The sequence below is a fragment of the Salvia hispanica genome, chromosome 3 (assembly GCF_029641045.1).
Source record: "Salvia hispanica isolate PSC_SH4W2 chromosome 3, Shi_PSC_v1, whole genome shotgun sequence".
NCBI lineage: Eukaryota > Viridiplantae > Streptophyta > Magnoliopsida > Lamiales > Lamiaceae > Salvia > Salvia hispanica.
This window is the reverse complement of record NC_142694.1, coordinates 3,579,354-3,607,314: the sequence shown is the minus strand read 5'-3', so window position 1 is coordinate 3,607,314 and position 27,961 is coordinate 3,579,354. Positions and strand designations below refer to the sequence as shown.

General features: G+C 38.2%; 5 protein-coding genes and 1 non-coding gene across 7 annotated transcripts; 3 read left to right on the top strand and 3 right to left on the bottom strand.

The window, feature by feature from the left end:
- The first annotated feature begins 51 nt into the window (after window positions 1-51).
- On the top strand, window positions 52-2,084 carry LOC148929968 (uncharacterized). The gene is made up of 4 exons (XM_089066515.1): window positions 52-584; window positions 821-1,125; window positions 1,202-1,412; window positions 1,497-2,084. Exons 1-4 carry the CDS (start codon window positions 330-332, stop codon window positions 2,016-2,018), a joined length of 1,293 nt encoding a protein of 430 aa, XP_088922641.1. The 5' UTR covers window positions 52-329; the 3' UTR covers window positions 2,019-2,084.
- On the top strand, window positions 2,036-4,125 carry LOC148929967 (protein ECERIFERUM 26-like). The gene is made up of 2 exons (XM_089066514.1): window positions 2,036-2,572; window positions 3,183-4,125. Exons 1-2 carry the CDS (start codon window positions 2,036-2,038, stop codon window positions 4,056-4,058), a joined length of 1,413 nt encoding a protein of 470 aa, XP_088922640.1. The 3' UTR covers window positions 4,059-4,125.
- A 345-nt stretch (window positions 4,126-4,470) lies between these two features.
- On the bottom strand, window positions 4,471-5,511 carry LOC148929966 (putative F-box protein At1g12855). The gene has a single exon (XM_089068927.1). It carries the CDS (start codon window positions 5,509-5,511, stop codon window positions 4,471-4,473), a length of 1,041 nt encoding a protein of 346 aa, XP_088925053.1.
- Window positions 5,512-6,103: 592 nt separating this feature from the next.
- Window positions 6,104-6,175, bottom strand: TRNAG-UCC (transfer RNA glycine (anticodon UCC)). The gene has a single exon. It is a non-coding gene; the product is annotated as a tRNA-Gly (tRNA).
- Window positions 6,176-14,522: 8,347 nt separating this feature from the next.
- LOC125214974 (pleiotropic drug resistance protein 1-like) lies at window positions 14,523-20,925 on the top strand. Its single transcript, XM_089068349.1, has 21 exons — window positions 14,523-15,090; window positions 15,184-15,304; window positions 15,396-15,484; window positions 15,603-15,687; window positions 15,777-15,936; window positions 16,018-16,094; window positions 16,178-16,231; window positions 16,332-16,422; window positions 16,499-16,800; window positions 16,892-17,173; window positions 17,255-17,571; window positions 17,648-17,808; window positions 17,889-17,992; window positions 18,067-18,223; window positions 18,301-18,854; window positions 18,928-19,218; window positions 19,303-19,520; window positions 19,613-19,840; window positions 19,931-20,102; window positions 20,180-20,434; window positions 20,536-20,925. Exons 1-21 carry the CDS (start codon window positions 14,768-14,770, stop codon window positions 20,791-20,793), a joined length of 4,299 nt encoding a protein of 1,432 aa, XP_088924475.1. The 5' UTR covers window positions 14,523-14,767; the 3' UTR covers window positions 20,794-20,925.
- A 135-nt stretch (window positions 20,926-21,060) lies between these two features.
- Window positions 21,061-23,190, bottom strand: LOC148929964 (putative protein phosphatase 2C 57). Of its 2 annotated transcripts, none has more exons than XM_089068350.1 (4): window positions 22,791-23,190; window positions 22,202-22,414; window positions 21,868-22,079; window positions 21,061-21,779 (listed from the first exon to the last, which is right to left on the bottom strand). In XM_089068350.1, exons 1-4 carry the CDS (start codon window positions 22,974-22,976, stop codon window positions 21,215-21,217), a joined length of 1,176 nt encoding a protein of 391 aa, XP_088924476.1. In that variant the 5' UTR covers window positions 22,977-23,190; the 3' UTR covers window positions 21,061-21,214. The 2 variants fall into 2 exon arrangements, with proteins under 2 accessions (XP_088924476.1, XP_088924477.1); XM_089068351.1 differs by having other exon boundaries at window positions 22,202-22,411.
- Window positions 23,191-27,961: the final 4,771 nt, after the last annotated feature.

Sequence of the window (27,961 nt, the reverse complement as noted above, 5' to 3'; positions counted from 1 at the left end):
AATTGAGGTTGCAGGTGATCTTTTGTGGTTGCTGATAGTTTCTCTTCAATAAGGCAGAGTTTCTTCCCTGAGATTGATATTTGCTTAAATTTCTATTTTTTAGACATGTTTTTTTTGTTCCAATTGATATGAAACAAATTTAGATATAAAGAATGTCACCATCACCTAAACTAGAAGATAAAACAGAAAGTCCAATGATACAATCATAGAGGATAAATAAATAAATCAAATATGACAAGGAATACAATTATTGAATTGGACAGCCATTTGTCTGGTACCTGATAGCTTTCAAGGTTCCTAGAAGGATCAACACACACACACACAGATTGATGGAGATGAAGGAAGCTCGGAGGAAGGCAAAGGCAGTGGTTGTGGGAGGCAGCATAGCTGGGATATCTTGTGCACACGCCTTGATTGCAGCGGGGTGGGATGTGGTGGTGCTGGAGAAAACAAGCTCTCCTCCAAATCGTTCTGCTACTGGTGCTGGAGTAGGACTCGACACAGTGTCCCTGAAGCTCATAGAGAAATGGATCCAACAGCCCCAACATCTCCAGCAACTCAGTTTGCCTATGACTATTGAGCATGTAGGTGACATATTTCTCCTCAAACATGCACAAACTGTGTTAAAATTGATATAAGATCTTTGATAATGCTATGTTTCTAGAAGTAGAGGAATATAAATTCTTAATCTAAGAAATCATAACTTCTGTGTGTCTTTTTTCTGTTCAAGATTTATGAATTCCTAAAGTTTTTGCTGTCTTGTGATATGTTTTGCTTGAATAAAAGTAAACGTTGAAACGAAGGGGTTAATTGTTTACAGGAACAAACAACAGATGGTAACAAGAAAATTACATGGACACTATCAAGAGATGAGCATTTCAATTTTAGAGCAGTGCATTGGGCTGATCTGCATAGCCTTCTCTACAGCTCCTTGCAAAGTGACGTCGTTCTTTGGGGACATTTGTTCTTGTCCTTCCGCATTTCTGATGATAAAACTTATGTTAAAGTTCAAGCTAAAGTACTCCAAACTAATGAAACAGTGGAGATAGGGGCCGATTTGCTTGTTGCAGCCGATGGCTGCCTCTCTTCAATACGTGAAGCTTTTCTTCCAGACCTTAAACTGAGGTTTGTCAACAAACTTGACTGTTCCTGTCATTATTCTCCCTATAAAATATGCAAAATGATACACTTCATTTGACAGATATTCTGGCTACTGTGCATGGAGAGGTGTCCTTGATTTTTCAAACAATGAGAATTCAGAGACCATAATCCAACTCAAGAAGGCATATCCTGATCTTGGCAATTGCAACTATTTCGACATAGGTTCAGACGGTCATGCTATTCTCTACGAGCTAATTAACCAACGAGTCAATTGGATTTGGTATCACAATCAACCAGAGCCACAAATTAAGGTACACTCTCTCTCAATCCATAAATCTGATGGATGGAATACTATAAAGCTGCACTTGGCTGTAAAATCCGATGATCAACTGCAGGGAAACTCGGTGACAACAAAGGTGAGCAGAGATATGATTGAGGATATGTATGAAGCAGCAGAGAATGTCTGGATTCCAGAGCTGGTGAAAGTGATGAGAGAAACCAAGGAGCCTTTCTTGAACGCCATATACGACGCTGACCCCCTCAACCAATTCTATTGGGACAACGTGGTTTTGATCGGAGATGCAGCTCACCCCATCAGTCCTCATGCTGCGAGAAGCACAAACATGTCGATCTTAGATGCTGCAGTCTTGGGGAACTGCCTCGAGAAATGGGGCGTGGAGAATCTCACCCCGGCCCTAGAAGAATATCAGTCTATAAGGCTGGTGGTGGCTTCCGACCAAGTTCTGTTCTCACGGAGGATGGGGCGCATAAAGCAGCGCCTGCCCCTCCCCGACCGCGACCTCTTTGATCATCTCACAGCCAGTCAAGAAGAAAGCAAAGTGCTTCACCTGAGCAACATGCCTTATTTCAATCACATTCCCTCCATTCTTGCAACAGATTGTAACATAAAGAACTGAAATCAGTTGGAACTGACATGAGTCATGAGAAATCCATTTCCCAGAAATCATGGGGAGTTTTCTTTCCCTCCCCACATGATATAAACAAACCACCACCACCATTTTTGCATCCTCACACACACACACACACAACAAAAATGGGTGAAGTTACCTTCATCTGCAAAAGAACTGTGATCAGCACCAAGGCAGTGGAGCCAGGAAAATTCAGCCCTCTATCGGTTCTTGATCGAATCATGGAAGGAAACCATGTCCGCATAGTCCTGTACTACAACCTCCCCACGAGGCGAAGACCTGGAGAACTCACCAAGAGGCTCAGAGAAACCATCTCGGAGGCGCTCTCTGCGTACCCACCGGTCATAGGCCGGCTGGTGAGGACACCGGAGGGCCACTGGACCGTCAAATGCAATGATGCTGGTGTCAGAATGGTGGAGGCCAAGGTGAATGGAACTGTCCAAGATTGGCTGCAGAATGTTGATAGAGAGAAGGAGCTCATGCTAGTCCACTGGGAGGAAATCTACCACAAACCATATTTCTGGTCCACCTTTTATGTCCAGGTTCTCAATTGCAATTCCACATCAATGCTTGGGGGAGCTCCAGCACCCCCAACCATTTCTATTAGGCACTAGCATTTAAAGGCAAAAAAAATTGGACCAATTAAAACTAGTTGGGATTATAGTACTATTTAAAACACAACTTAACGGAAGGAAATCTATTTATTTTATTGAGTTAATCGCGCTTCTAAAATCACAAAGAATTTGTTGGTTTGTTTAGCACCTTTTGTGATTCAAGTAATAAATCATGAAATTTGAAAAGTTGTGAATTATGTCGTATGACTAAATTTGGGAGATTTATTTCATTTTATATTTTTATGGATTCTAAGGGTCAAAATGACGTGGTCCACTTCGTAACATCAATGCATGTTCCACTATTTATCCACATAATTGAAATGTACATTTGTCTCTTGAAAAAAAATCGTCATGGGACAATTACAAATATTTGAAACTCTCGTGATTTGTTATTCAAATCTTTGCGAAACAGACCAAATTTTGTGACTCCACGAGCAACTAACCCTTTATTTAGGCAATATTTTGTACTACTACTTTTTTCCGATTTATCATTTTTGTCCGTCCATTATTAAAATCCTAGCTCCGTGCCTATACGTAGATAACCGAATTCGAATGTGGCGGTCTCGCAATCGGGCTGAGCTGCAGCCACATGCTCTCCGACCCGATCTCCGCCACAACGCTGATCAAGGCGTGGGCGGACACGACGCTAGGTGGCCAAACCGCCCCCGCCCCCGCCCCCGTGTTCCGCCCCCTTCCCACCCGACCACAGCAAGCCAACATCTCCACCAAGTACCCCACCTCCATCTATCACTACAAATCAGGCACGGGAGGCGGAGGCGGAGGCGCGTGCACTCCACCACCAACCTCCACCATCACACTCCACTTCAGCCAAGAATCCGTGGCGCGCTGCGTAGCCGCAGCCGGGCCCCACGCGGCCCCCTTCGACGCCCTCACCGCGCTGCTGTGGACCCGCATCCGCAAGATAAAACCGGAGCTCTCGCTCTCGATATGCATCGACGCAAGGAGCGTGTTGGGATTGGAGAGCGGCTTCTTCGGCAGCTGCATGGTGTTCAACAAGGTGGGGTTGAGCGAGGGCGTGGCGGGAGCTGCGGCGGCGATCCGGGAAGCGGGATCAATGGACGGAGATGGGGTGATGGAGGAGATCGAGTGGCTGGAGAGAGAGAGTCCGGTGAGATTGGAGGGTGGAGATGATCATGTGGTGTGCGTGAACTTGGAGAGTGTGGGAGTTTATGGTGCGGTTTTTGAAGGGGATGCGGCGCCGTTGCGGGCGGCGTGCTATGTGGAGCCGGTTGCTGGGGCGGGGCAGGTGGTTATCATGCCGGCGGTGGAGCCGGGGGGGAGGGTGGCGGCGGTGACGCTGCCGGAGGATGAGGCTAAGAAGCTTCTGGAAGATACGTGGGTTGAGCTCCAGGGGGTTGTTCCTATTGTTGTTATGGGATTGCCTAAAAAGTGATCTCTAGAATATATAGGATTTTAAGCATATTTGTTAAAATAAAAATGATATTACAACTTCATTTTAAGCTACTGGAGTATTAATTTGTTTTGGTTAATGGTGCCCTGATCTGGGAGTCGAACCCGGGTCTATTGCTTGTGTGACTAGAAAAAAAGTAGACCCATAATTATGTTTTGTTAGGTGCGAAGGGTTTGTGATTAGACCAATTGAGTTTATATTACTATAATTACCTCTTTATATATAGACTATAGTTTTTATCACATAATCAATTTGATTTTATATACTCCAGTATTTTGAAATTAAAAAGGAAAATCTGGGTAGTCAACGTACAAAATTATTCCAAACTGCTAAAAATAACAAAACTATGATGAATAGATAAAGATGAGTAAAACAAATTAGTATTCGTTGATGACTACCATAATGAGATAGGTTTGAGATGGACGTCCTTGATATCTGATTTGAATGGAAATATTCTTTGGTCGAATTTGCAGGGATATTTAACATGGCAAGGCAGCTCCACTTTAGCAACCGTAGAATTTGAGAGATTGTAGAAGGCGGCTCCTTCGTCATCCATTGTAGTCATGAAAGCTAAGTTGCTGTTGCAAAAGTGCACCACCGTGGGATGAGCCAAATTAGCAGCATTGATATGTACAAGAAGAGTCCTCTCCTCCTCCCGAATATCCCAAAGCTCGATCTCCTTGGAAAACCGAGATCGGCACATTAGTCGTAGACCTCCCTCGTATTCCACCAGCCTCATCTCATCGCACCTCACTTTCTCCGGCAGCTCTAGGGTTTCAAAACGCCTCTTCTCCACGTCCAAGGTGACCACCTTCCCGCTGTGGGCGAGCCAGTGCACGAACCGGCCGGCGGTGGTGACGGGAAGCTGATCATCACCGACGACGTGATCGGGGACGCAGCAGTCCATCTTCTGCCATCTCCAGACCTGGGAATCAAACATCTCACAATGAGTTTGCGTCTCGGAAGCGTACAGTCGAGCGATTAGGTAGCGGAGGGCCGGGGGTTGAGAATGGAGGACGACGACCGCGAAGCTGTCCGTTCCATAACGGAACTTGGGATTGGGGAGGGCTTGCCACTGGCCGGTGGCGGGCTTGCATGCGTAGAGCCGCCTGTCGGGGAGATGGTCGACTTGTCTCTCGCAGATGAGGATGCCTTGATCGCAGGAGGCTCGGATTTCGATGCGGTCTCGAGGCCATGTTCGCTTGATGAATGCGTAGGAGGCGGTGGCGGGGACGAAGGCCCAAGGGTGTCTCCAGCCTAAGCCTTGGACGAAATACCCCGAGATGGAATGGTGTCTTTCCGAGTGGAGATGGATAAAACTCGGCTCTTTCATTACTTCTCTCCAATCCTTGCAAACTGATTTGCATTCTTCTAAACTTTCCAATTCCGTTCGGCTCAGAATCTCCAGCGCCAATTCCGACGGCAATGACTCCATCTAATGAGGAGGAATTAACCACAGCTTGACGAGATACGTGTATTTAGTAGTAGTTGATAGATAGAGATTACCGAGATGAACGGGGATGACGAGAGACCGTCGGGCCAAGAGACCTTTTTTTTGTGATGGACTGTTGCTTCAAATATTCAACAATCTGACTTTTATTGATGTAGTATTGGAAGAGTTATATATATTTTTGATTATATTTATTTCCTTAGTTAGTATAGAATTAGTTGATTATATTTATTTTCTAGTTAGTATAGAATTAGTTGATGGAAAAATATTAATTGTTTTTTCTTCTACTAAATTAGATTCTCATATTAATTGTTTTTTTCCTACTAAATTAGGTTTTCCTTTTTTACTTATTTTCTTTTTAGTTATTTTTTTTTTAGTTTTATTTTTCATAAGTTTTATTTTCCCGCTGCAGACGGGGCAGTGGAGCCCGGGGGGAGGGTGGCGGCAGTGACGCTGCCGGAGGGTTGAGCTTCATGGGGTTGTTCCTGTTGTCGTCATGGGATTGCCAAAAAAGAAGCTGCTGGAGTATTTGTTTTGGTTAATTATGACAACTCATAAACAAAAAATGTAAAGAAAATGCGTTTGCCGGGAGTCGAACCCGGGTCTATTGCTTGGAAGGCAATTATCCTAACCGTTGGACTACAAACGCTTGATGTTATAAGGGAATTAATTATACTATCAAAACATAATATTGAGAAGAATGTATATATTGACAATATTGCTCTGTGGCATTTTTTGCACTTTGTGTTAGAATTTTATCGTGCAATGATAAAATTGTAACATATGTTCCCTGTAATTTTTATGCTTAAATTGAATATTGAATAATTTTTAAAATTAGATGTACTTTGTGTGTGCGTGTTTTCATACGTAATTAAGATCGTTTGTTTTGTATTCACACGCTAAACTACATAGCCAACCATAATCAGTTTCCATTTGCTTAAAATCTAATGACAATTTGGCCTAATTTGAACCAACTAATACAATTGAGTATTGGTTTGTATGTCACGTTTTACGGCAAAAAAATAATAGCCCAAGTATAAATATATTGTCGATCAATAATACAAATCCGTGCCATTTTCAAATTAAAACTCGTGCAGTTTTCAAGTTTTATTAGATGGATGTAGTATAAATTATCCAACGACTCACACCCAAAACTAAAATAAAATAGATTAGCCCAATAAAGAAATACTTAATAGCCAAAATATAAATATGTTGTTGATTAATGATTATAAACTCATGCCATTTTCAAATTAAAACTCGTGCTATTTTCAAGTTTTATTAGTCTAAGAGAGTATAAATTATCCTATGACTCCCACCCGAAACTAAAATAAAATAGATTAGCTCAATAAAGAAATACTTAATAGCCAAAATATAAATATGTTGTTGATTAATGATTATAAATCCGTGCCATTTTCAAATTAAAACTCGTGCTATTTTCAAGTTTTATATAAATTATCTTTATTAGGATAAATTTGATTGTTTGTAACCCTTTATTCTATTCAGGCCCCATTATCTTTCAATGACATCAGATAGATCAAGAAATAAGTATTTCGTTAAATATGAATTTGGATCCATGTTTTTGGTGATGGAGTGTGGGTTCAAATTGTGAACACTGGCGGAGGGAGAACACACCACACCTGTTTGAATTTGATAAATCTTCAGCCAAAATCACTGCAAGCTCCATTCGGTTATGAGGCAAGGGCTGCCCAATGGTGAAGAAGCTCATGTCACCATTCAACTCATCAACATCGGGCTCCCTCTGGCATTGACAGAAGATGAGAGATTTAGCCTAAAAACTTGAGTATAGTAGCTCAAACAAATCATACTAATAAACACACCATACCTGTTTGAAATTAAGAAATCTTCTCTAAAACCACAGCAAACTCCCGTCTACTTTGAGGCAAGGGCCCAATACTGAAGAAGCTCTTGTCTCCATCATATGCTCCATTCATCAGCTCATCACCAAGGCTGGAGATGAGGCTGGAGAAAACCTTTCTGCATAACCCCCTTGGAACAAAGAGGCCACCATCTTCATATTTGATGGAAACATGTAACATTGATTTAGGAAACATGTTTAAACTATTGGTGAGTTATACAAAAAAAAAAATACTCGCAGTGTAATGGAAGAAGTACCCCTCCATCTTGGAAACCTTGGCTTGGAGATGGTTAGCCAAGAGTGAAATACTTTGGCCATGGGAAGAAGCTGTCTCTCCATAGAAGCCGATGTTGATATAAACTGGATACATATGTGGCCAGCCCACAGTCTGGCGGAGGAAGAAGGGTACAATTGTATGAGTACGTATTATCTGATATTTGAGTTAGAATTTGTAAATACATATACTAATTTGTGAATCTAATTTTAAGCATTTAAATCGAAAAATGAGTGATAGCATAAAAAAGAAAAGAAATGAAGAGGTAGTACACCTAGTAATTAATAAGTACACCTAGTAATTAATAAGCTTACGTTAGGGGCATATTTGTCTTTAGCTTTAGGATTTCGTACTTCTGTGTTTAATTTTTATAGTGTTTGCCTAATTAAGCTTAAACATATAATATCTCTAATAATTTATAAACATAATCTAATAATTTAATTTTTATAGAGTGTTTGGTGCAAATCCTTACCAGAAAGTTGATGCCAACCGATCCTAACTCGCGGTGGTTTGGTTTGCGCTCATTGGATGCCAAACGTCGGCAGTTGGCTTCACCATCGTGTGGTGCATCACGCCGACCATCACGCCAGTAACCGCTTATAAAGGGATGTTTTTTTTAATTCGACGGGTGTTTGTGTGTATTTTTTTGCAGGGGGGCAAGCCCTGAAAGCATGCCGCGAAGGTAAAGGAGGAAGAAGAAGGTGAGTTTTCTATATCTTCCCTCCAAATCTAGAGCAACGAATTTAAGAGAAAGGGAAATAAATGTATGGAGAAGATGACGTGCTATTTTCGAATTTTATCCTACAACTCCCAACCAAAACTATAACAAAATAGATTAGCCCAATAAAGAAATAATAGCCTAAGTATGAATATGTTGTTGATTAATAATTATAAGCTTTGTGCCACTTTCAAGTTAAAACTCGTGCAATTTTCAAGTTTTATTAGACGAAGAAAGTATAACTTATCCTACTATTCCCATCCAATATTAGAGATAACTGAGATAAACGGGGATGATGATGCAGAAACGTGAGAATGACGGAAATGGTAATAAAGAACTCAAACTTATTGAGAACTTCAGAGTGTAAAAACTCAATATCAAATTATTATTCAAAGTCTGTCTTTTAAGATCAACAATGAGACCTTTATATAGCCAAAGGGAAATCCTAAATTCATTGAAAATAAAACTAAAAGGAAAATAAGCAAAAAAAGAAAACCTTTTGGAGAAGGAAAAACAATTACAAATAAAACCAAAAATATAACTTGATTAGTCTCCAAGTCTTATCTTCCTATACTGCATTAGATGACGAGAGAGTACCGTTGCAGTCCAGCGGTCCTAGAGAAGACAGGGAGAGTGCTGGGCCAAGATAGAGATATATACATTTTTTGGTGATGGTGTGTTGCTTCAAATTTTTAATAATCGACTTTTTTGGTGACGGAATGTTGCTTCAAATTTTCAAACAATCGACATTTTTGGTGATGGAATGTTGCTTCAAATTTTTAACAATCGACATTTTTGGTGATGGAAGTTTTCAACAATCAACTACTATTTTTTATGATTGAAGTATAGTTTCAACTTTCAACAACCTTACGTGTTTCATTTTAACCAACAACCTTACATGTTTCATTTTAACCCCAAATTAGGAAACACCATTATATAAACCGGGAGATGCACGTCTCCCAAATGACATTTCCTTATAAAGGTTAATCCTATTTTGAAAATTTATGACAACGAACAGAATTAGAAAAAAAAACAAACTACTTCCTTCATCACAAATAAGAGTAAATGACATTTCCTTATAATGGTTAATCCTAGTTTGAAAATTCATGACAGTGAACAGGATTAGAAATGAAAAACAAACTACCCCGTCCATTACAAATAAGAGTAAATGACATTTCCTTATAAAGGTTAATCCTAGTTTGAAAATTTATGACAGTGAACAGAATTAGAAACAAAAAAAACACATGCTATTTTCAAATTTAATCCTACAACTCGCAAACAAAACTATAACAAAATAGATTAGCCTAATAAAGAAATAATAGCCCAAATATAAATATGTTGTTGGTTAATGATTATAAGCTCCGTGCCACTTTCAAGTTAAAACTCGTGAATTTTTCAAGTTTTATTAGACAAAGAAAGTATAACTTTTCCTACTATTCCCATCCAAAATTAAAATAAAATAATTAGCCCAGTAAAGAAATAAATGAGGAAAAATTCACCCTATTTGGATTGTACCCTAATTAAATAGTGCGTGGGAATCGGCTAATGGCTGAGATTAAAACACATGATTATAGAATCTTATGGTTACACACCTAAACCTCAATTGACAAAACCAAAAACAAAGTATTCAAGCATAATCCATGTTCGATAAACATTTGATCTTAGCTAACCAATGGGGGCAATGACATTTCCCTTTCATGTTGACAAATTATTCGTCACATCAAGCATAATAATTCGACAATTTGTTAGGTGAGTTCAAATTCAGATTCATACATAGTGATATAAAACCAACAAGCTTACCAACTAGCTCGGTTAGTTCATAGAAAGCGGAGTTGTCAACACGAGCGGAGGAGTTGTCGGCATCGACGCCAATGTCGTCGTTGTTGGAGAAGTCGAGGAAGTCGTCAATGGTGAAATGGTCGGTGGTTTTGGTGTCGGAGAGGCGATTCTCCGCTGAGAATTGGGAGAATTCAGAGGTTTCCATTGAAGAAAGAGAGATCGAACAAGAATATGCGTGTTTATAGTGTGTGAAATAAGAGGTAAGACTAGCCTTAATGCCTTTTAAAAAAATAATGAACCCCAAGAGAATAAGGTAAATGGAAAAAGACAAATAAAAATAACTAACTTGTTACCTTTTATTTCATGAAGAGGTAAAAATACCTTATATTATGTTCGTGTAATTGGATATCCTATTAAAAATAAAGATCACCTGATCGTTTTTAAACAAAACAAAAGGGATGTAGGATGCAAGAATGTTGATATGACTTGTATTATGAATTTCCGAATTAAACATCTTTCCCATTTTCTGCAAATCTAATACTAGTAGTACGTAGTAAGTGTGAACCAACCAACATCTTATGGTTGACCCTTATAATTTATTTCTCTCATGTAATTTGCAGGGTATTATATAATTGTAAAATACTTGGCAAAATAGTACTCCATTTACCCACATTTTTGTTATGCATCTAATTAATAAGTAGTTAATTAAAAATATCAACCTCTAAAGTAGCCAATTATACTTTAAATAGTGAAACAACTTCAAAAAAACCTCAAGATTCGTTTTATGAGTAATTATGTAGTATCACAAGGTTGTTTTCATCAAATTATGTAATTATATGTAGTAATTATGTACTCTGAAATATGAATATACTCCTATTTGGAGACAGGTTGTTTAAACTTTCATTCCATACAGTGTATGAAGATATATAGTCACATAACAAGAAATAATAACTCAAGTATAAATATGTTGTTGATTAATAATTATTAATCCATGTCATTTTCAAATTAAACTCTGTGCAATTTTCAAATTTTAGCCTACAACTTCCAACCAAAACTAAAATAAAATAGATTAGTCCAATAAAAAAAATAATAGCCCAGAAATTAAGTTATTGATTAATGATTATAAGCCCGTGCAACTTTCATAAAACTCGTGCAATTTTTAAGTTTTATTAGACGAAGAAAATATAACTTATCCTACTATTCCCATCCAAAATTAAAATAAAATAATTAGCCCAATAAAGAAATAAATGAGGACAAATTCACCATATTTGGATTGTACCCTAATTAAATAGTGCGTGGGAAACAGCCCATGGCTGAGATTAAGACACATGATTATAGAATCTTATGGTTACACACCTAAACCTCAATTGACAAAACCAAAATCAAAGGATTATTAATCCGTTATATCACATGTGTTAATGACTTATTGTGGTGTTGGGAGCAGGTAAGTTCTTGTTCAAGTGGTAATATTAGATGCCTTAATCACTACTATTAAAATTAGTTTAATTGCAACAAACTTTGAATTAATTATTTTAACAACACATGATGAATATGATATTATTAGTACTATATAGGAGTTATGCAATGACTAATAAATGATAGCTCTTATTTTTATCTTTTATAGTATTGTTATTTCTACATTACTTCGATAACCATGTTTCAATGCAAGTTGCCGTAAAATTGGATGAAATCATGTATCATCGAATGAAAGAATACTAGTTTATACCAAGCTGAAATAATTTAATTTGAATTTGATCGAATGTACTTTTTTATTTCCAAATCTAGAATAGGTTTAAAACCTCGATAAAAATAGATAAGATCGTTCCTCCACGTACATATGGTGATATGGAGTTTTTTAATTAGCTTGAGGATCACTAAGAATTAGCTTAACCAAGCTTAATTAGCCAGATCAAGATCAATTACCTTAATTAGCTAGACTACGTGTTTTCTTTATTTTATTTTTAATAGCGAATTGAGGAATATACACGTGGCATAGAGCTTACTAATACACATGAATGATACTTATAAAATTACTATTATATGATAGTACTAGTTTAATTAATTTATTAATTATACACAAATTTAAATTCTTCTATATGCTAGATCTAATTCAAAAAAAGGCGACGGTGGATTATCAATTGTCCTTTAAACAAAAAACTAGTAGTAATAAATAAATTTCCTGCATTATTGTCATCTACAATACTACAACGTCAAAATAAAATAAACTATAGCAAAAAAGAAATATAAATTTATTGAAACCAATACCTTCGAATAAAAAATTTAGACCATCTGTATTTCCATAGAATTATGCGAATCCCAGTGCTAATAATGAACTACTGATTGCTCATAATATTTTGCCATAATATAGCCAAATAAAATTGTAATAAAATTAAAAATTAATACTATTTGGGTAAAATTTCAGAACAGGCTGTGTATAAATGCACATGGACACACATTAATTAGGAGGCGTGTAATTACAGAGCTTAATATTTAATGATAATTTAGTTGACTTTGAACCGACAAATCTTCTTAGGATTCAATGGGATTTAGTACCACATTGGGTGTTGGGTATCATTAATTATAGTTAATCGTGTTTCGGATTTACTAATTATTACTCATAATAATTTTATGACAACACTTGTGCATGATTTTTTTCCGCGTGATTCTAATTAATTTTTTAGAATCATTATCGAGTTATAGCTTCAATTTGAAAAATGTTATGATTTGACATTTTTGAAATTGTTGAAAGACCACATTTTTTTTTATCACAAACATATCAATGATTTGATGATAACCGTATACACATAAAGTATTTTGCATATTATCATTTATATTAAAAAGTTGATTAATTTCACAACGAATGATTTCACACAAAATTTTCCTAAACTTACATAATACTATATAATTTCAGAAGTCTTAGAGTTGCATAATATCAATGGAGACAATTCCAAGTAACCTAATTACTACGCAATTGTCTCGGAAATGAATTTTCATTGTCTTCGATTCCAATTAGGGAAATTATTGATTAAACCCATATTTTTCTTTTTCTCAAGTTGCAGGGATACTTAAATTTCAAGATTTTTCTAATATATGACGCGATACTAGACAAGGACTGTGCACCATCATTCCTTCTAGAAGGGAAATTAGATCACCATATATTATCCTCCTATTACGTTACCAAGACATGTTATAAGAATTTTTATAATCGATGATGAGGTTTCAATATTTTTTAATAAAAAAAGAAAATTAGATCCATCAAATAATAAGAAAATAAAATATATTAAAGGCGATTTTCTAGAATATAATGCATAATTAATTTACAAACATAAAGGTACAATTCCACCATTAAATGTTTTTAACTGAGGGAGCCTTGGCCCTTGAGTCTTTGACAATACCCCATTCACGATTCATCAAATTATAGTTTGACCTGAATATGTTATTTAAATGGAGAAGAGTAAAAGAAAGGGGTGGCACGTCGAAAGTAAATTATTGATATGGAATTAGTGTTTATTTATTTTTATTTTTATTTTTATGTTGGATGTTGTTTTCTAGTTGTAGAGCACAAACTTCATCTCTCGAAGAAAAGATTCTCCCTCCACTAAGATTGATAGAGGCAGTTTGATTGAGTTGGTGAAAAGAGACAGTTTCTTACTTCATTTATTTTTATTAAATGGTTGAATTATTATCGAACTTACATAAAAATGAACTTACAATAGGACTAACAATATTTAACATAATCATGAAATTAAAACTAATACTAATAAAATAGGACTAACAATATTTATAAACCTGTCCAAATAAAAAAGGCAGACTCAATCAAGAATGCAATTTTCTGGCAGACAAAGCTATCAGAAGTCATAAAATAGTGCATAAAATATGTTTTTCCATGTGACAAAAATATTATTTATAGTAGATAGGTACAGTTGGCCTTGATAATCATGCACAGAACTGAGATTGATTTTCTGGACATATCCCTACTTATTCGATTTGCTGCATTGTCACAAAATCATTGGAAAAGAAGAACTCTAAAAAAAAACATTTATTATCAGAACATTAATTTCTATTGAATTATCACAAGCATGGGTAAAAAAAATCTACTTTTCAAAATTCAATGATGAAGGTTGATAGAGTGGAAGAGTATCTTATCAAATAAATCCCAGCTAGCATGAAAAAAAGGGAAACCAACAAAAAATGTTAGGTGAAATGGAAACCTATAAAGAAAACAGTGATACATATTAATATGCATGATTAAAAGGAGATAACAAACATGTCCCCCCAATATATTAACATGTAAAAAAATTCAATCTATTTTCCCACTTCATTTGTTTCATGACATCAAACCTTGCATCACAATTTAAATACTATAATCTCTTGTTGACTCATATATGATGCTGCATTAATTCTTTAAATAATCAGTAATCAAGATCCCTCCAAAAACCAATCTTTCATGTTTCATAACTATAAAAATGAGCCAAAAAACACAAACATGGTAGAAAAAAAACTGTCTTAGTCTCACATCTTTGCATGGAAGCTGTCAGCTGCAGCCTCTGATTCCTTCAATTTTCGCGGTGGCTGTTTGCTTCATGCAGCGGTGATGGAGGGAGGGGACATATTTAGAGCTAGCAGCGCGCGTTTAAGCAGCTCAAACATATGGAGGAACACAGGAATGGAAGTTTTTTCAAAGTCTTCTGTGGAAGCTGATGATGAAGAGGCCTTAAAATGGGCTGCTCTTGAGAAGCTTCCAACGAATCTTCGTATAAGGAGGGGGATACTTACAGAAGATGAAGGGAAATCGAGGGAGGTTGATATAAAGAATCTTGGATTAGTGGAGAGGAAGAATCTTGTGGAGAGGCTGCTGCAGATTGCAGAGGAAGGGAATGAGAGGTTCTTGCTTAAGCTAAAAGAAAGAATTCAGAGGTATTCTTGAAATGTATATGTTGATGATATATAATGGATGCAAGATTCATTTTTGGATTCTTTTTTCAACTTTGTTTGGATTGATTGGTACAGGGTTGGTCTTGATCTTCCAACTATTGAAGTTCGATACGAGCATTTAAGCATTGATGCAGAGGCCTATGTAGGTGGGAGAGCTCTGCCTACAGTGTTCAACTTCATTGTTAATATCTTGGAGGTGATTGATTCAGACATACTGATATTGGTCTAAACTAAATTATCTGTTTTTTAAAAAAATTTCCTTATTTATTTTGCTTGTTTTTGTGTAGGGATTCTTGAGTAGTTGTCGTCTTCTTCCGAGTAGAAAGAAGCCTTTGCCTATTCTTCATGATGTTAGTGGAATCATCAAACCTGGAAGGTGAAGAACTGATGATTTTAATGCCAAGTTTCAATTTTCAGTGATTCCTCATTTTTCTTGGTTGAAACATGAAACTGCAGCTTGTGTTTTGATTAAGTTTACTGCTCTTGTTTTGTAGAATGACGCTACTGTTAGGGCCACCGAGCTCTGGGAAAACGTCGTTGCTGCTGGCTTTGGCCGGAAAGCTTGATCCGGAGCTAAAAGTAGGCCAACAACACAAGTCCAATTTTTACAAGTTTTAGTGATGAGGAACATTTTATATGATTGTATTTGGCCTTTTCCTGTCTGAAAGGTGTCTGGAGTAGTGAAATACAATGGGCACGAGATGAACGAATTTGTGCCACAAAGGACATCAGCATACATCAGCCAGCATGATTTGCATATAGGAGAGATGACAGTTAGAGAAACACTGGCTTTCTCCGCGAGATGCCAAGGAGTTGGAGCGCGTCTCGGTCTGGATTTTCGTCTCACATCACATACAAAATCTACAAGGATTAGTTTACTGAAATCTTTGTTTGTCTGAAAACTCTCAGATATGCTGGCTGAGCTGTCAAGAAGAGAGAAGGAAGCAAACATCAAACCAGATCCTGATCTTGATGTATTCATGAAGGTATGAATCAAACTTATTACAAATTTTGTTGCTATCAAGAATCAAATTAGACAAAAAAAAAAGTTTGGATTTTCATTGTACAGGCAAGTTCTATTGCAGGGCAGGAAGAAAGTGTGGTAACAGATTACATTATCAAGGTAAGAAAATAATATCCAAAAATTTAACTACTTATATTAGTTACTATAAACTACTACAAAAGATGTAGCTGTAACAGTATCTTGATTTATTGAATGACAGATTTTGGGGCTTGAGGTCTGTGCTGACACTTTGGTTGGCGACGAAATGGTTCGAGGGATTTCAGGAGGGCAGAGAAAGAGACTAACAACAGGTAAACCTAAATAAAAATAGAAGAGAATTGAGCAATTTGAGGCCAAGTTTTAATATGGATGCAAATTGGATTTTAGGGGAAATGCTGGTTGGACCAGCTAGAGCTCTATTCATGGACGAGATATCGACTGGTTTGGACAGCTCAACGACGTTCCAGATTGTAAACTCGATCAGGCAAACCATCCACATTCTACAAGGGACTGGTGTGATCTCACTGCTGCAGCCTGCACCAGAGACGTTCGACTTATTTGATGACATAATCCTCCTATCAGATGGCCAGGTTGTGTATCACGGCCCACGTGAGCACGTGCTAGAATTCTTCGAGTACATGGGATTCAGATGCCCTGAGAGGAAAGGAGTTGCAGATTTCCTTCAAGAAGTATGCATGCCATTTATTCCCATCATCTACGACCTTTTTTTTTCTTCGAGAATATGCCTATTCAAGCTTGTTTTTCTGCATAAAAATTTAGGTGACATCGAAGAAGGATCAAGTGCAGTACTGGATGCACAGAGACGAGCCTCACAGCTACGTGTCTGTGACGGAATTCTCTGAAGCATTTCAGTCCTTTCACATTGGGAGAAAGCTTGGCGATGAGCTTGCTGTCCCTTTCAACAAGGCAAAGAGCCACCCCACTGCTCTCACCAGTGACAGATATGGAGTCAGCAAGAAGGTGCTTCTCAAAGCCTGTGTTGACAGAGAGTGGTTGCTCATGAAGCGCAATTCTTTCGTCTACATATTCAAGCTGATACAAGTAAGATTCAGTTGTATACTATTATCATGGCTCAGTCACAGCTAGCTCTGATTTATCTAACATTTTGGTGTGGCATTGTAGATTATTATCATGGCTAGCATTTCGATGACACTATTTTATAAGACGGAGATGCCTAAGAAGACGGAAACAGATGGTGGGATATACATGGGAGCTTTGTTTTATGCTCTTTTGATGAACATGTTCAATGGATTCTCAGAGCTGGCAATGAGTATAATGAAGCTCCCCGTGTTCTACAAGCAACGGGACCTTCTGTTCTTCCCTCCGTGGGCATACTCTCTGCCATCGTGGGTGCTCAAGATCCCAATCACACTCGTTGAGGTCGCTATATGGGTCGTTTTGACTTACTACACAAGCGGATATGATTCTGATGTGGGAAGGTAATAACCATCAACACATATATAACATACTAATTCGTATACATAGAGTGCTGATTCTGAGTTTGTTTGTGTGCAGATTCTTCAAGCAAATGCTGCTGCTGATATGTGTGAATCAGATGGCATCTGCACTGTTCCGTTTGATGGGAGCCCTCGGGAGAAACATCATAGTCGCCAACACGTTTGGTTCATGCGCGTTGCTCACAGTTCTCGTCTTAGGTGGATTCATTCTATCGCGAGGTAGACATTGACATATTATCCTATGTATGACCTTTCTATGCATAGTTTGGTAACACTGAGCTGTTGCTTTTTTCCAACAGAAAACATCAAGAAATGGTGGATTTGGGGTTACTGGATTTCACCTTTGATGTATGGACAGAATGCCATGGCTGTGAATGAGTTTCTTGGAAAGAGTTGGAGCCATGTAAGTATCTATGATTCTTGAACTAGTACTACAACGAACGAGCAAACTAACTAACAAACATCGAACGCCTGCAGATTCCTCCTGGCTCGACAGAATCTGTTGGGGTGTCGGTTTTGAAATCACGTGGGATCTTCACAGAAGCGCGTTGGTACTGGATAGGCGTAGGCGCTCTCATCGGATACGTCTTCCTCTTCAACTTGCTCTGCATCGCGGCTCTCACTTACCTCAACCGTGAGCTCTCGTTCTTTCCTTTGTTCACTCTAATAAGTGAAGAGAAGTATATAAGTGGTGTGTTTGATTTGATGCAGCATTTGGAAAACCACAAGCTGTTCTATCAGAGGAGACATTAGCAGAGAGGAATGCTATCAAAAGAGGCCAACAACCTACACAAAATCAAAATGCAGCAAGAGAAAACCAGGCTGTTTCATTAGGAGACATCAATCCAAACAGAAAGAGGGGAATGATTCTACCCTTCCAACCCCTCTCAATCACATTTGATGATATCCGTTACGCGGTAGACATGCCACCGGAGATGAGAGCCCACGGCATTGAAGACGAGCGCCTAGAGCTTCTCAAGGGCGTGAGTGGCGCCTTCAGGCCGGGAGTTTTGACAGCGCTGATGGGCGTCAGCGGGGCAGGAAAGACGACGCTGATGGATGTGCTGGCCGGCAGGAAAACCGGGGGCTACATTGAAGGGACCATCAAGATATCCGGATACCCGAAGAAGCAGGAGACCTTCGCTCGCATAGCAGGATACTGTGAGCAGACAGACATCCACTCACCTCATGTCACTGTCTACGAGTCCCTCCAGTTCTCCGCCTGGCTGCGTCTGCCTCCTGATGTTGATGCTGCAACACGAAAGGTGCCCTACCGTGTTTTCTTGAACTAACTCACCCGAAAAGGGGAACAATTTAAACCAATGAGTGTGTGTGCAGATGTTCATTGATGAGGTGATGGAGCTAGTGGAGCTCACACCCTTGAGGGACTCCCTTGTAGGGCTGCCCGGTGTCAACGGCCTCTCAACCGAGCAGAGGAAGAGGCTCACAATTGCTGTGGAGCTCGTGGCCAACCCATCCATCATATTCATGGACGAGCCAACGTCAGGGCTCGATGCAAGAGCAGCTGCAATCGTGATGAGGACAGTCAGGAACACGGTGGACACGGGCAGGACTGTCGTATGCACCATCCATCAGCCGAGCATAGACATCTTCGACGCCTTTGATGAGGTATGCTACACCTTACAAGTTACAACACCCACCCACCTCTCCCACCTACAGAAAACCAACTCAAATGCATATAACTCTCCACAGCTGCTGCTGCTCAAACGAGGTGGGGAAGAGATCTACGTAGGCCCTCTAGGCCGACATTCGTCTCACCTCATCAAATACTTCGAGAGCATCCAAGGAATCAGCAACATCAAAGACGGATACAATCCAGCTACATGGATGCTTGACATCACTGCATCAGCACAAGAAGCAGCTCTTGGTGTTGATTTCACTCAAATATACAGAAATTCTGAGCTCTACATGTAATAATCATCAACAACACACTACTACATATAACCAAATGCTAGCGTCTAAAGCTAAATACATGACTTCTTCCTCTGCTGGTCTGATATAGGAGAAACAAAGCACTAATCAAGGAACTGAGCGAGCCCGCCCCGGGATCAAGAGACTTGCACTTCCCAAAGCAATATTCTCAGACATTCTGGACTCAATGCATGGCCTGCCTATGGAAGCAACACTGGTCCTACTGGCGGAATCCGCCCTACACAGCCGTGAGGCTGCTCTTCACCACCTTCATTGCAGTCATGTTCGGAGCCATATTCTGGGACCTCGGCTCAAAAAGGCGAGCAACCAAACCACACAACACAACCAAACACCCCTTCTACTTGTTCAAAACTTTCATAACATAACAAAGAGTGCCTAATCTGTGCAGGAAAAGGCAGCAAGACATCTTCAACGCAATGGGATCCATGTACGCTGCAGTACTATTCCTCGGTGTGCAGAACGCCACATCCGTGCAGCCCATTGTTGCTGTGGAGAGAACTGTTTTCTACAGAGAAAGGGCAGCAGGGATGTACTCCGCCTTGCCATACGCCTTCGGACAGGTATCTCGTTTCCTAGTCCGCGCAAAAAACTCTCTTTTATTCATTAACAACTAACAGCAGTCGCTTTCATGGTGTAGGCTGTGGTGGAACTCCCAAACCTGCTAGTGCAGACGTTGATATACGGCGTGATAGTGTATGCAATGATCGGGTTCGAGTGGACGGTGGTGAAGTTCTTCTGGTACCTTTTCTTCATGTATTTCACCTTGCTCTACTTTACACTCTACGGTATGATGACGGTGGCCGTCACGCCCAACCACAACATCGCTGCCATAATCTCCTCCGCCTTCTACGCTGTTTGGAACATCTTCTCCGGGTTCATTGTTCCTAAAACGGTGAGATAATTAACACACGGTTACAGTATTTTTTCAAAAAAACTAAATCAATAATGATTTCGCATTTACTCACAACTGAAATGATTTCGCGAAAACAACAGAGGATTCCGGTATGGTGGAGGTGGTACTACTACGTCTGCCCGATCTCGTGGTCACTCTACGGATTGGTTGCGTCGCAGTTCGGAGACATCGAGACTATGCTCGACACGAATGAAACAGTTGCAGATTTCGTCATGACTTATTTCGATTTCAAGCATGATTTTGTGGGATATGTTGCTGTTATCATTGTCGGAATAAGCGTCCTCTTTGGATTCATTTTTGCCTTCTCAATTAGAGCCTTTAATTTCCAAAAGAGATAAATGAGAGAAGAGGTTAGTTGTAACACAGTTGTATATTGTAGAATGAATGTTGCACCACTTTCTCTACATTTACTTTTTTTCAGGGTAAATTCTTCAATACATTCACCAAAGCCTCAATTGGCTTTTCTTTCATATTCCTCTTGCAAATAAAGACATAAACTACATAAATTTTGGTCCCTAGTTTAGTTCAATATTTTAGCTATTACAAATTGTAGCATTATGAGTAGTTTATAATGAGATAGAAAACAAGGAAAAGGAAAAGGAAACTGGAAAAGGGAAAAAAACTGATGTAGAAGCCGCATATGTTACAGTTGAAAATTACATCCTCTCTCAACAAGCAAGACTAATAAGGAAAAAGATTGAGGAAGATGTCACAACCATCTCATCTAAATCTCAAATATCTAAATCATCCATCTAAATCTCAAATATCTAAATCATCCAAGAAGCCCTGCAACTCCTTCAAACCTTCGGCGGAAATGCTCCGGTGCACTCTTCCGCGAGGGACCACCAAATTGGGCGGTGGCTCAGGATGGAAGCAGACCACGACCACCGATAAATTATCTCCACTCTTTCGTTTCAAAGCCTCGTCCACAAGATCCTTGCTGCACATAGAAGGGTCATTGTGCTCCTGGAGTCGTCTACGAGCAAAATCCACTGCGTTTTGGCTCATAAACACGTCCCACAGGCCATCACACCCTATGATGAGAAACTCGTCTTCTTCAGTGAGCTTCGTGGTCATAAGCTCAGGCTCTGCTATAAGTGGACCGCCATCTTCACCTTTCAGTCCTTCCATGTGCCAATCACCCAATGCACGAGCAACGTTGAGCTGCCCGTTGAGATATCCATCGTATACATAACCTCCTGAGGCTTCTATACGAAGCCTTTCCCTCAAGCAACCAGGTTTGTGATCTCTCGACATCTCAACTGCTTTACCCCTTCGACACAGCACTGCTCTGCAGTCTCCAGCATTGGCCACCACCAGCGATCTGCATCGAGACAACCAATAGACATTCGGTTAATAGCATTTCTAATTTTCTGCAATGATGAATGATCCACGACAAATAAAATACAGACCTCCCAATTACTAGAGCTGCCAAAGCAGTGGTGCCTGAAGCAAGATCTTCATCCGTGGAGCAAGCTTCTGCAAAAGCAGCATCCGTTTGTAAAAATGCTGATGACATAATTCTATCAATATCCTGCGGAAAATCTCCATCCTCAACAATGAACCTTGGCAAATTAGTGCACGCAAAGTCAGCAGCATGTTTTCCTCCATGCCCATCAAAAACCTGACCAAGATACCAAAAATATTTCTTTACATCATATACCCTCCACAAGATTCTTTACCACAACTAAGATCCCACATGCAGCAAGGAATAAAAACAAAGTTGGCGAAGATGAGAATGGTTACCCCATAGAAAGCACTAGGCATGTCATTAGAACCATTTAAACCACAATCATTCATCATGTTGTCTGCACAAACATATGCATCTTCCATGCTCGAGCGAGAGCCAACATCCGCCCATGCCCCCGATCGGAGAAGGGGGACATATTCAGCAACACCATCATCTCCATTAAATCTTCTTGGTTCAACTGAAATATCTGGTGCTCTGCTTCTCACCTGCTACAATCCCATTCAAGATCCAATTTTTAAGGTGGAATAAACAAGATGACATAACTAATATACAAGCTGAAACGATTGTTACAGAAATTGCAGGGGAGGATAAACCGATAGATTAAAACTAAACCGATCAAAGTGATTTTCAAATCCAGTTCAAGAAAACAGACACACAACATACAATTGTAGCACTACAACCACTTCAAAACCTCACTATCCTCTCCTTATAGATTATACCCTATCTCTCAATCTAATCAATACGATTCATAATTAATGAATTGCACATTGATGAGAAATTAAAACCCCCTAACAATTTCCCCATTTGGCCCCAACTGAAACACAAAAAAGAAGCAATAGAACAGACGAATTCAAGTGCAATTACCAAAGAGGGGTGGCGAACAAGCGCCTTAGTTCTCAAAGGCGGCGTGCCGCCTGAGTCCAGGCAGTGTCGGTAGGCCCCCCGGCCGCCTAGAGAGTTCGGAATCGGCGGCCGCCCGTCTCCGGAGCTGCACTTTTCTCTGTCACCATCAGCATCAGCATTGTTGACAATTACCCTAGTGCCTTCCATTACAAATCCCAACCATTACTCCTCCAATTCAAAGTTTCAAGCTTTTTCAAGAGGGGAAAGAGAATCCAATTCGGAACCAATGGAGCGGTGAATCTTAAAAGAGGTATCAATTTGGGGGCTAGGGTTTGGTTAAATTGAGGTTTTGTGAAAGAAGAGATCTGAAAGAGGAGAGAGAAACACGTTGAATTTGTTGAATTTAGCGTTGATGAATGCTGCCGATGCGAAAAACATTTATATAGAGATATGCGTGGAATGACGAGTACGACGTCGTGTTGATTCAGGAGATCGACGTGTGTACCCTTTTTTGCATGGCGATTTTATATTTCCACGATTTGGCGTATAATTGGTTTATAAATATCTCACGTGTTTAATAAACGTTTATGCTTTTTTTATAAGTAGTTAGGTGTAGTGTGACAGTGACACTAAATTTGTAAATTTATGCAAATGCATAGAATCTATATGACGTGGACGCGACATATACCTTTATCAAATTCAAGTGCACGGTCCACAATTTGCGAGACTCGTCACTTCCTAAGTTATTTTTCTTAATTTCTGATTTCTCCTTAAAACATATCGGATTAATTTTTAATATTTTAGTCTATCTATCCCATCAAATTAGTTTATTTTTCAAAAATATTTACATTAAAAGTGAGTTTTAATGTTCATTAATGCAAGATGAACTATTTTAATCTTTCTCATTCACCATTTATCAATTCGAATTAAAATATTTTATCGTATTTAAAATATCTACTATTAGAAGACGCAAGAAGTAGCGTTTATAATAATTTTTCTAATGTTGCCAAAAATATTTTACAACACTAATTCTGCATATGATTATGAACATGGTTATATTATATATATTTCCTAAGAATCAGGAGTACATAGCTTAGTTATAAATATAATTGTAGTATGAATATATAGATTTGATCGCATCCTTCAAAGAATTCGATAGTGCTTTAGTTTTATAGTTTATACATCAACTTAAATAAAATAAATATGTATATAAAAAATCACACTACAAAAAAGGGTTATATACCAAGTATGGGCTTGCGAGCACTGATAGTGCTCGAAAACTTATGACCATGTTTCAAGCAAGTTTCGAGCAAATATCCAAATTTATGAGCATTCCGTCGCAAAATTTGAAAATTGGTGTATATGGCGCGGCATAAAAAATTTTGTAATTAGTACTCTCTTCTGTCTCATAGTAGATATCACACTTAGATAATGACGCATGATTTTAAGAGTTATTGTTTTGTGTGTTAAGTACATTGCTCAGGCAACTTATGTTAACGTCTAACTTTATTCTAGTAATATTTATATAGATACAGAATTCACCTATCATAATTGATGAAATAGACTTAGATATGAAAATTGAATTTCACATTAATGTTAAATTTCCCATATCCACTAATAATTAACTGAATTAATAAAGTCAAGTTTTATTCTTGAGGTTTTCTCTATTATTTTTGGATTAGATCCTGCAGAGTGTTCCAAATTAAGGTACTATAATAATACATTATTCTTCAATTTTCATATATTCATATTTTAAAATGCAAAGTTCACCTTCGAAAAACCTCTCGATGTAACTCCTCTCATTGGTAATAAATAAAGGAATTTAATAAAATTCATCTGATATTTTGTTTGACTTGAGTTTTGGGTCAATTTTTCATTTACTAATTCAACTTACATCCCATGAGCCCAATAACCACCAACTCACTAGCCCAACCCACCCAGCATGTATTATTAAGTAAAATAGCTATTGTAACGTTGTGAAATTTTCCAGATTTAGGGAATGACAATGGTTTTTATATTCAAAATTGTGAAGTGTATTTATGGTAAAATTTTATTTGTATTTATATATTGTTAGATTTAGATGCTCTTTCTCATGCTTAAAAATTTATACTCCCTCCGTCCCAATCAATATGAAACGTTTGCTTTTCGACACATAATTTTATGTAGTGTTGTTTTGTGAGTTAAAGAAGAGAGAGTAAAGTAAGAGAGAGGGAAAAGTAGAGATAAAGTTATTTCTATTTTAAGAAACGTTTCATTTTTAATGGGACAAACCAAAAAGAAAAACGTTTCATTTCTAGTGGGACAGAGGGAGTACTATAGAGTACAGACCCTATAGAAACTCGATTCTATAGAGTTTGCTTCAATAAAATCTATAGAGTACAGACCCTATAGAAACTCGATTCTATAGAGTTTGCTTCAATAAAATTATAAAGCGTTAATTGGTATAAAGTAAACAAGCTTTGGTTTCATATGAGGTAACAATTTTTGCATTATAAGTAATGTAGGTATATGGAGTATGTGATAAAGTGAAACCCTATTCATTAGTCCATAATCCATAAGAGTATAAGTTTTCAAAAACTATTCTTCTTGGTGGTTTATCAATAGAAGTTATCAATAATATATGAACTGAATCAGAGTGTACTTTCATTGAAAAGACCAAATATCCAAGTCAACTATTACATTCATCATCTGGACAGGTGGCCAGACCGGATAGGATCATCGGTATCCACTTGTAGCGGCACTTGAGGTGACTTGGAACGTTGTAGAAGGCGGCAAAGACCATGCCTTGGAAGACGAAATAGAAGTTGGCCAACTGAAACATTTCCTTCTCCAAATGGCGCTTGCGCTCTTTGCGCCCAACCTCAACCTGCGCTCAATCGCTGACTCCCCGTCATTAACGGGATGTTCGGAGTGGCCTTCACGCTCACTAGAAGAACTCGCCATGGACTGCATATAAAATAAAAAAACTAGTGAAAAGTTGGCACATACAACAATTTTCCAACGAAGTTCAAAACATTTTGTATTTACTTTAGATAAATATTGCAAGACGGATCTCATACTCCTAAACTACTACTCCATATTATTGAGGTTTGGATCCAAATTGCGCATGTGCTCCTTGCGCTCCTTCAACGTCTCTAAGATATGTACAGTTTCTCTCAACGGACACCCAAAAAATATCCTAGGCAACTTGGGATCCAACCTAGTCCGGACTCATCGGTGAAGTGGGAAGTTTGAGTTAGGCCCCATCGGTAAAGTAGGCTGGACAATCATCAGGGCTGATCAAATCCAACCACACCGGTGAAGTGGGCTGGATAGTTGTCAGTGTCGACCCAACCCAACTCCACCGGTGAAGTGGTTGGACTGGATTTTGTTTAGGGTTAAGATACAACCAATTGTGATAGCTAAGATGATTTGGAGAAGCTTTTATGTGGTCGAAAGTGTGATAGCTATCTTTGCGTTTCTCATACTCTCGTGGGTTGTTGTGTTATACCTGCGATAAGTCCGCGCCACTCAATTGATAGGTAAACAAATTATTTATGATTCTATTTCCCCATCGGTAAAGTGAGTTGGACAGTCTTGAGATTTTTTATCTCTAATCTTATGAGTTTATTTTAGTCTTGTCCATTCTCCATAGACCATGAACATAGAACTTAACTTCCAATTGTTCTTTTGAGGAATCTTGACTGAATGAGGCAAACACAAGGAGAGTTACAATTGCATAGGTGCAGTGGTGGGATAATATGTGTATAAGAGTTCATTCTTATATTGATTGATCATCTATCCGGCGGATCCGGCAGAGCGAGTGGTATATGGAAAGATCACACAGGGTTGAGGATGATAGATAGTGATATTTCTGAAAATTTTGTTTTAAAAATTTAATTATATATTTGTAGACAATTCAATCATCTTGATAGAAATTAATTATTCGTTGAGGTTTGCATACAAATATCAAATCTTAATATGCATAAATTGTAAAAAGAAGTAGTAGTCCATATCTAATTAGATCGTTTAACAATAAAAACGTATTGAATTTTGGTCAATTCAGAATTACTCAATTATGTACACAATATAAATAAATACGTAGCTAGGACTCGAACCTAGGTCAATAAGACAACTCAGAGGCATTCTACCGCTCGGCCAAAGCAACATTATTATTATTCTTTATGCACTACCGTTCAATAAACGTGAGCATATTAGAAGATTCATCAATCATCCCGCCATGTAATCTTTTTTGTGATGGTATTTTGAACTATAAGAGCATGAGCAATGCTATTGTGCGGATAAGCACGTCTGTGCCATTGACACGGCATATGACGGACCACCATTGCACGCCGACCGTTGGAACAAGCGTGCTAGATGCTGAGGGATTTGCTCGAGGGCGCGCAAACACACGCCCAACCATGTGGAAGGTTGTGGGTTGGGCGTGACTTGATTCGTGGACTAGGATGTCAAATCTCATACAATTAACTATACTATTCATCTCATGATTAAATATGTATCATGTTTAGTTCATGAGATTGAATCCTACAACTTAATCCTAGATGGATAGTCTCATGATAATAAGTCATAGCCTCCCCCTCCAACTAAAATAATCCCACAATTTAATCCTAGATGGATAATCTCATGGTTATTAGTCATGGCAATCGAACACCACCTAATAATATAATTAAGTTTCTTATAACAAATATTAATTTATTACTTATAAATACATAGTGTTACAGAATATCTTGAAAAATAGAAAATGAATAACTCTAAACGAGAATATTAAAAAGAGGAATGGTAGTTGAATTGCCCTCCAAATTTGTTGGGTGGGAAGAAGAAAAATTGGAACAAGAATACAAGATAAATGGTATAAAATTGAAACTAGAAATGTGGAATATAAGATTATTACATTGTTTATGCTATTTATGTAAGTAGTTTTTGTTGATGCGATTTATTTAGGATTTGTTTTATGGCATTGAACATTGAAAATTTTCTTATTATTCTCATGCTACTTTAGGAAGTTGGTTAAATTGATCGTGCTATTATAATTTTAATTTATACTACGATAATTTTTGGGTTGACGCTTGTATTGAACTGTAATTTTTTATTGATGATTTAACTTTATAAAATATTTTGGAAATCATTATTTAGGTTGATTATTGTATTGATTACTTTGATTGATGATTTAACTTTATAAAACATGTTGGAAT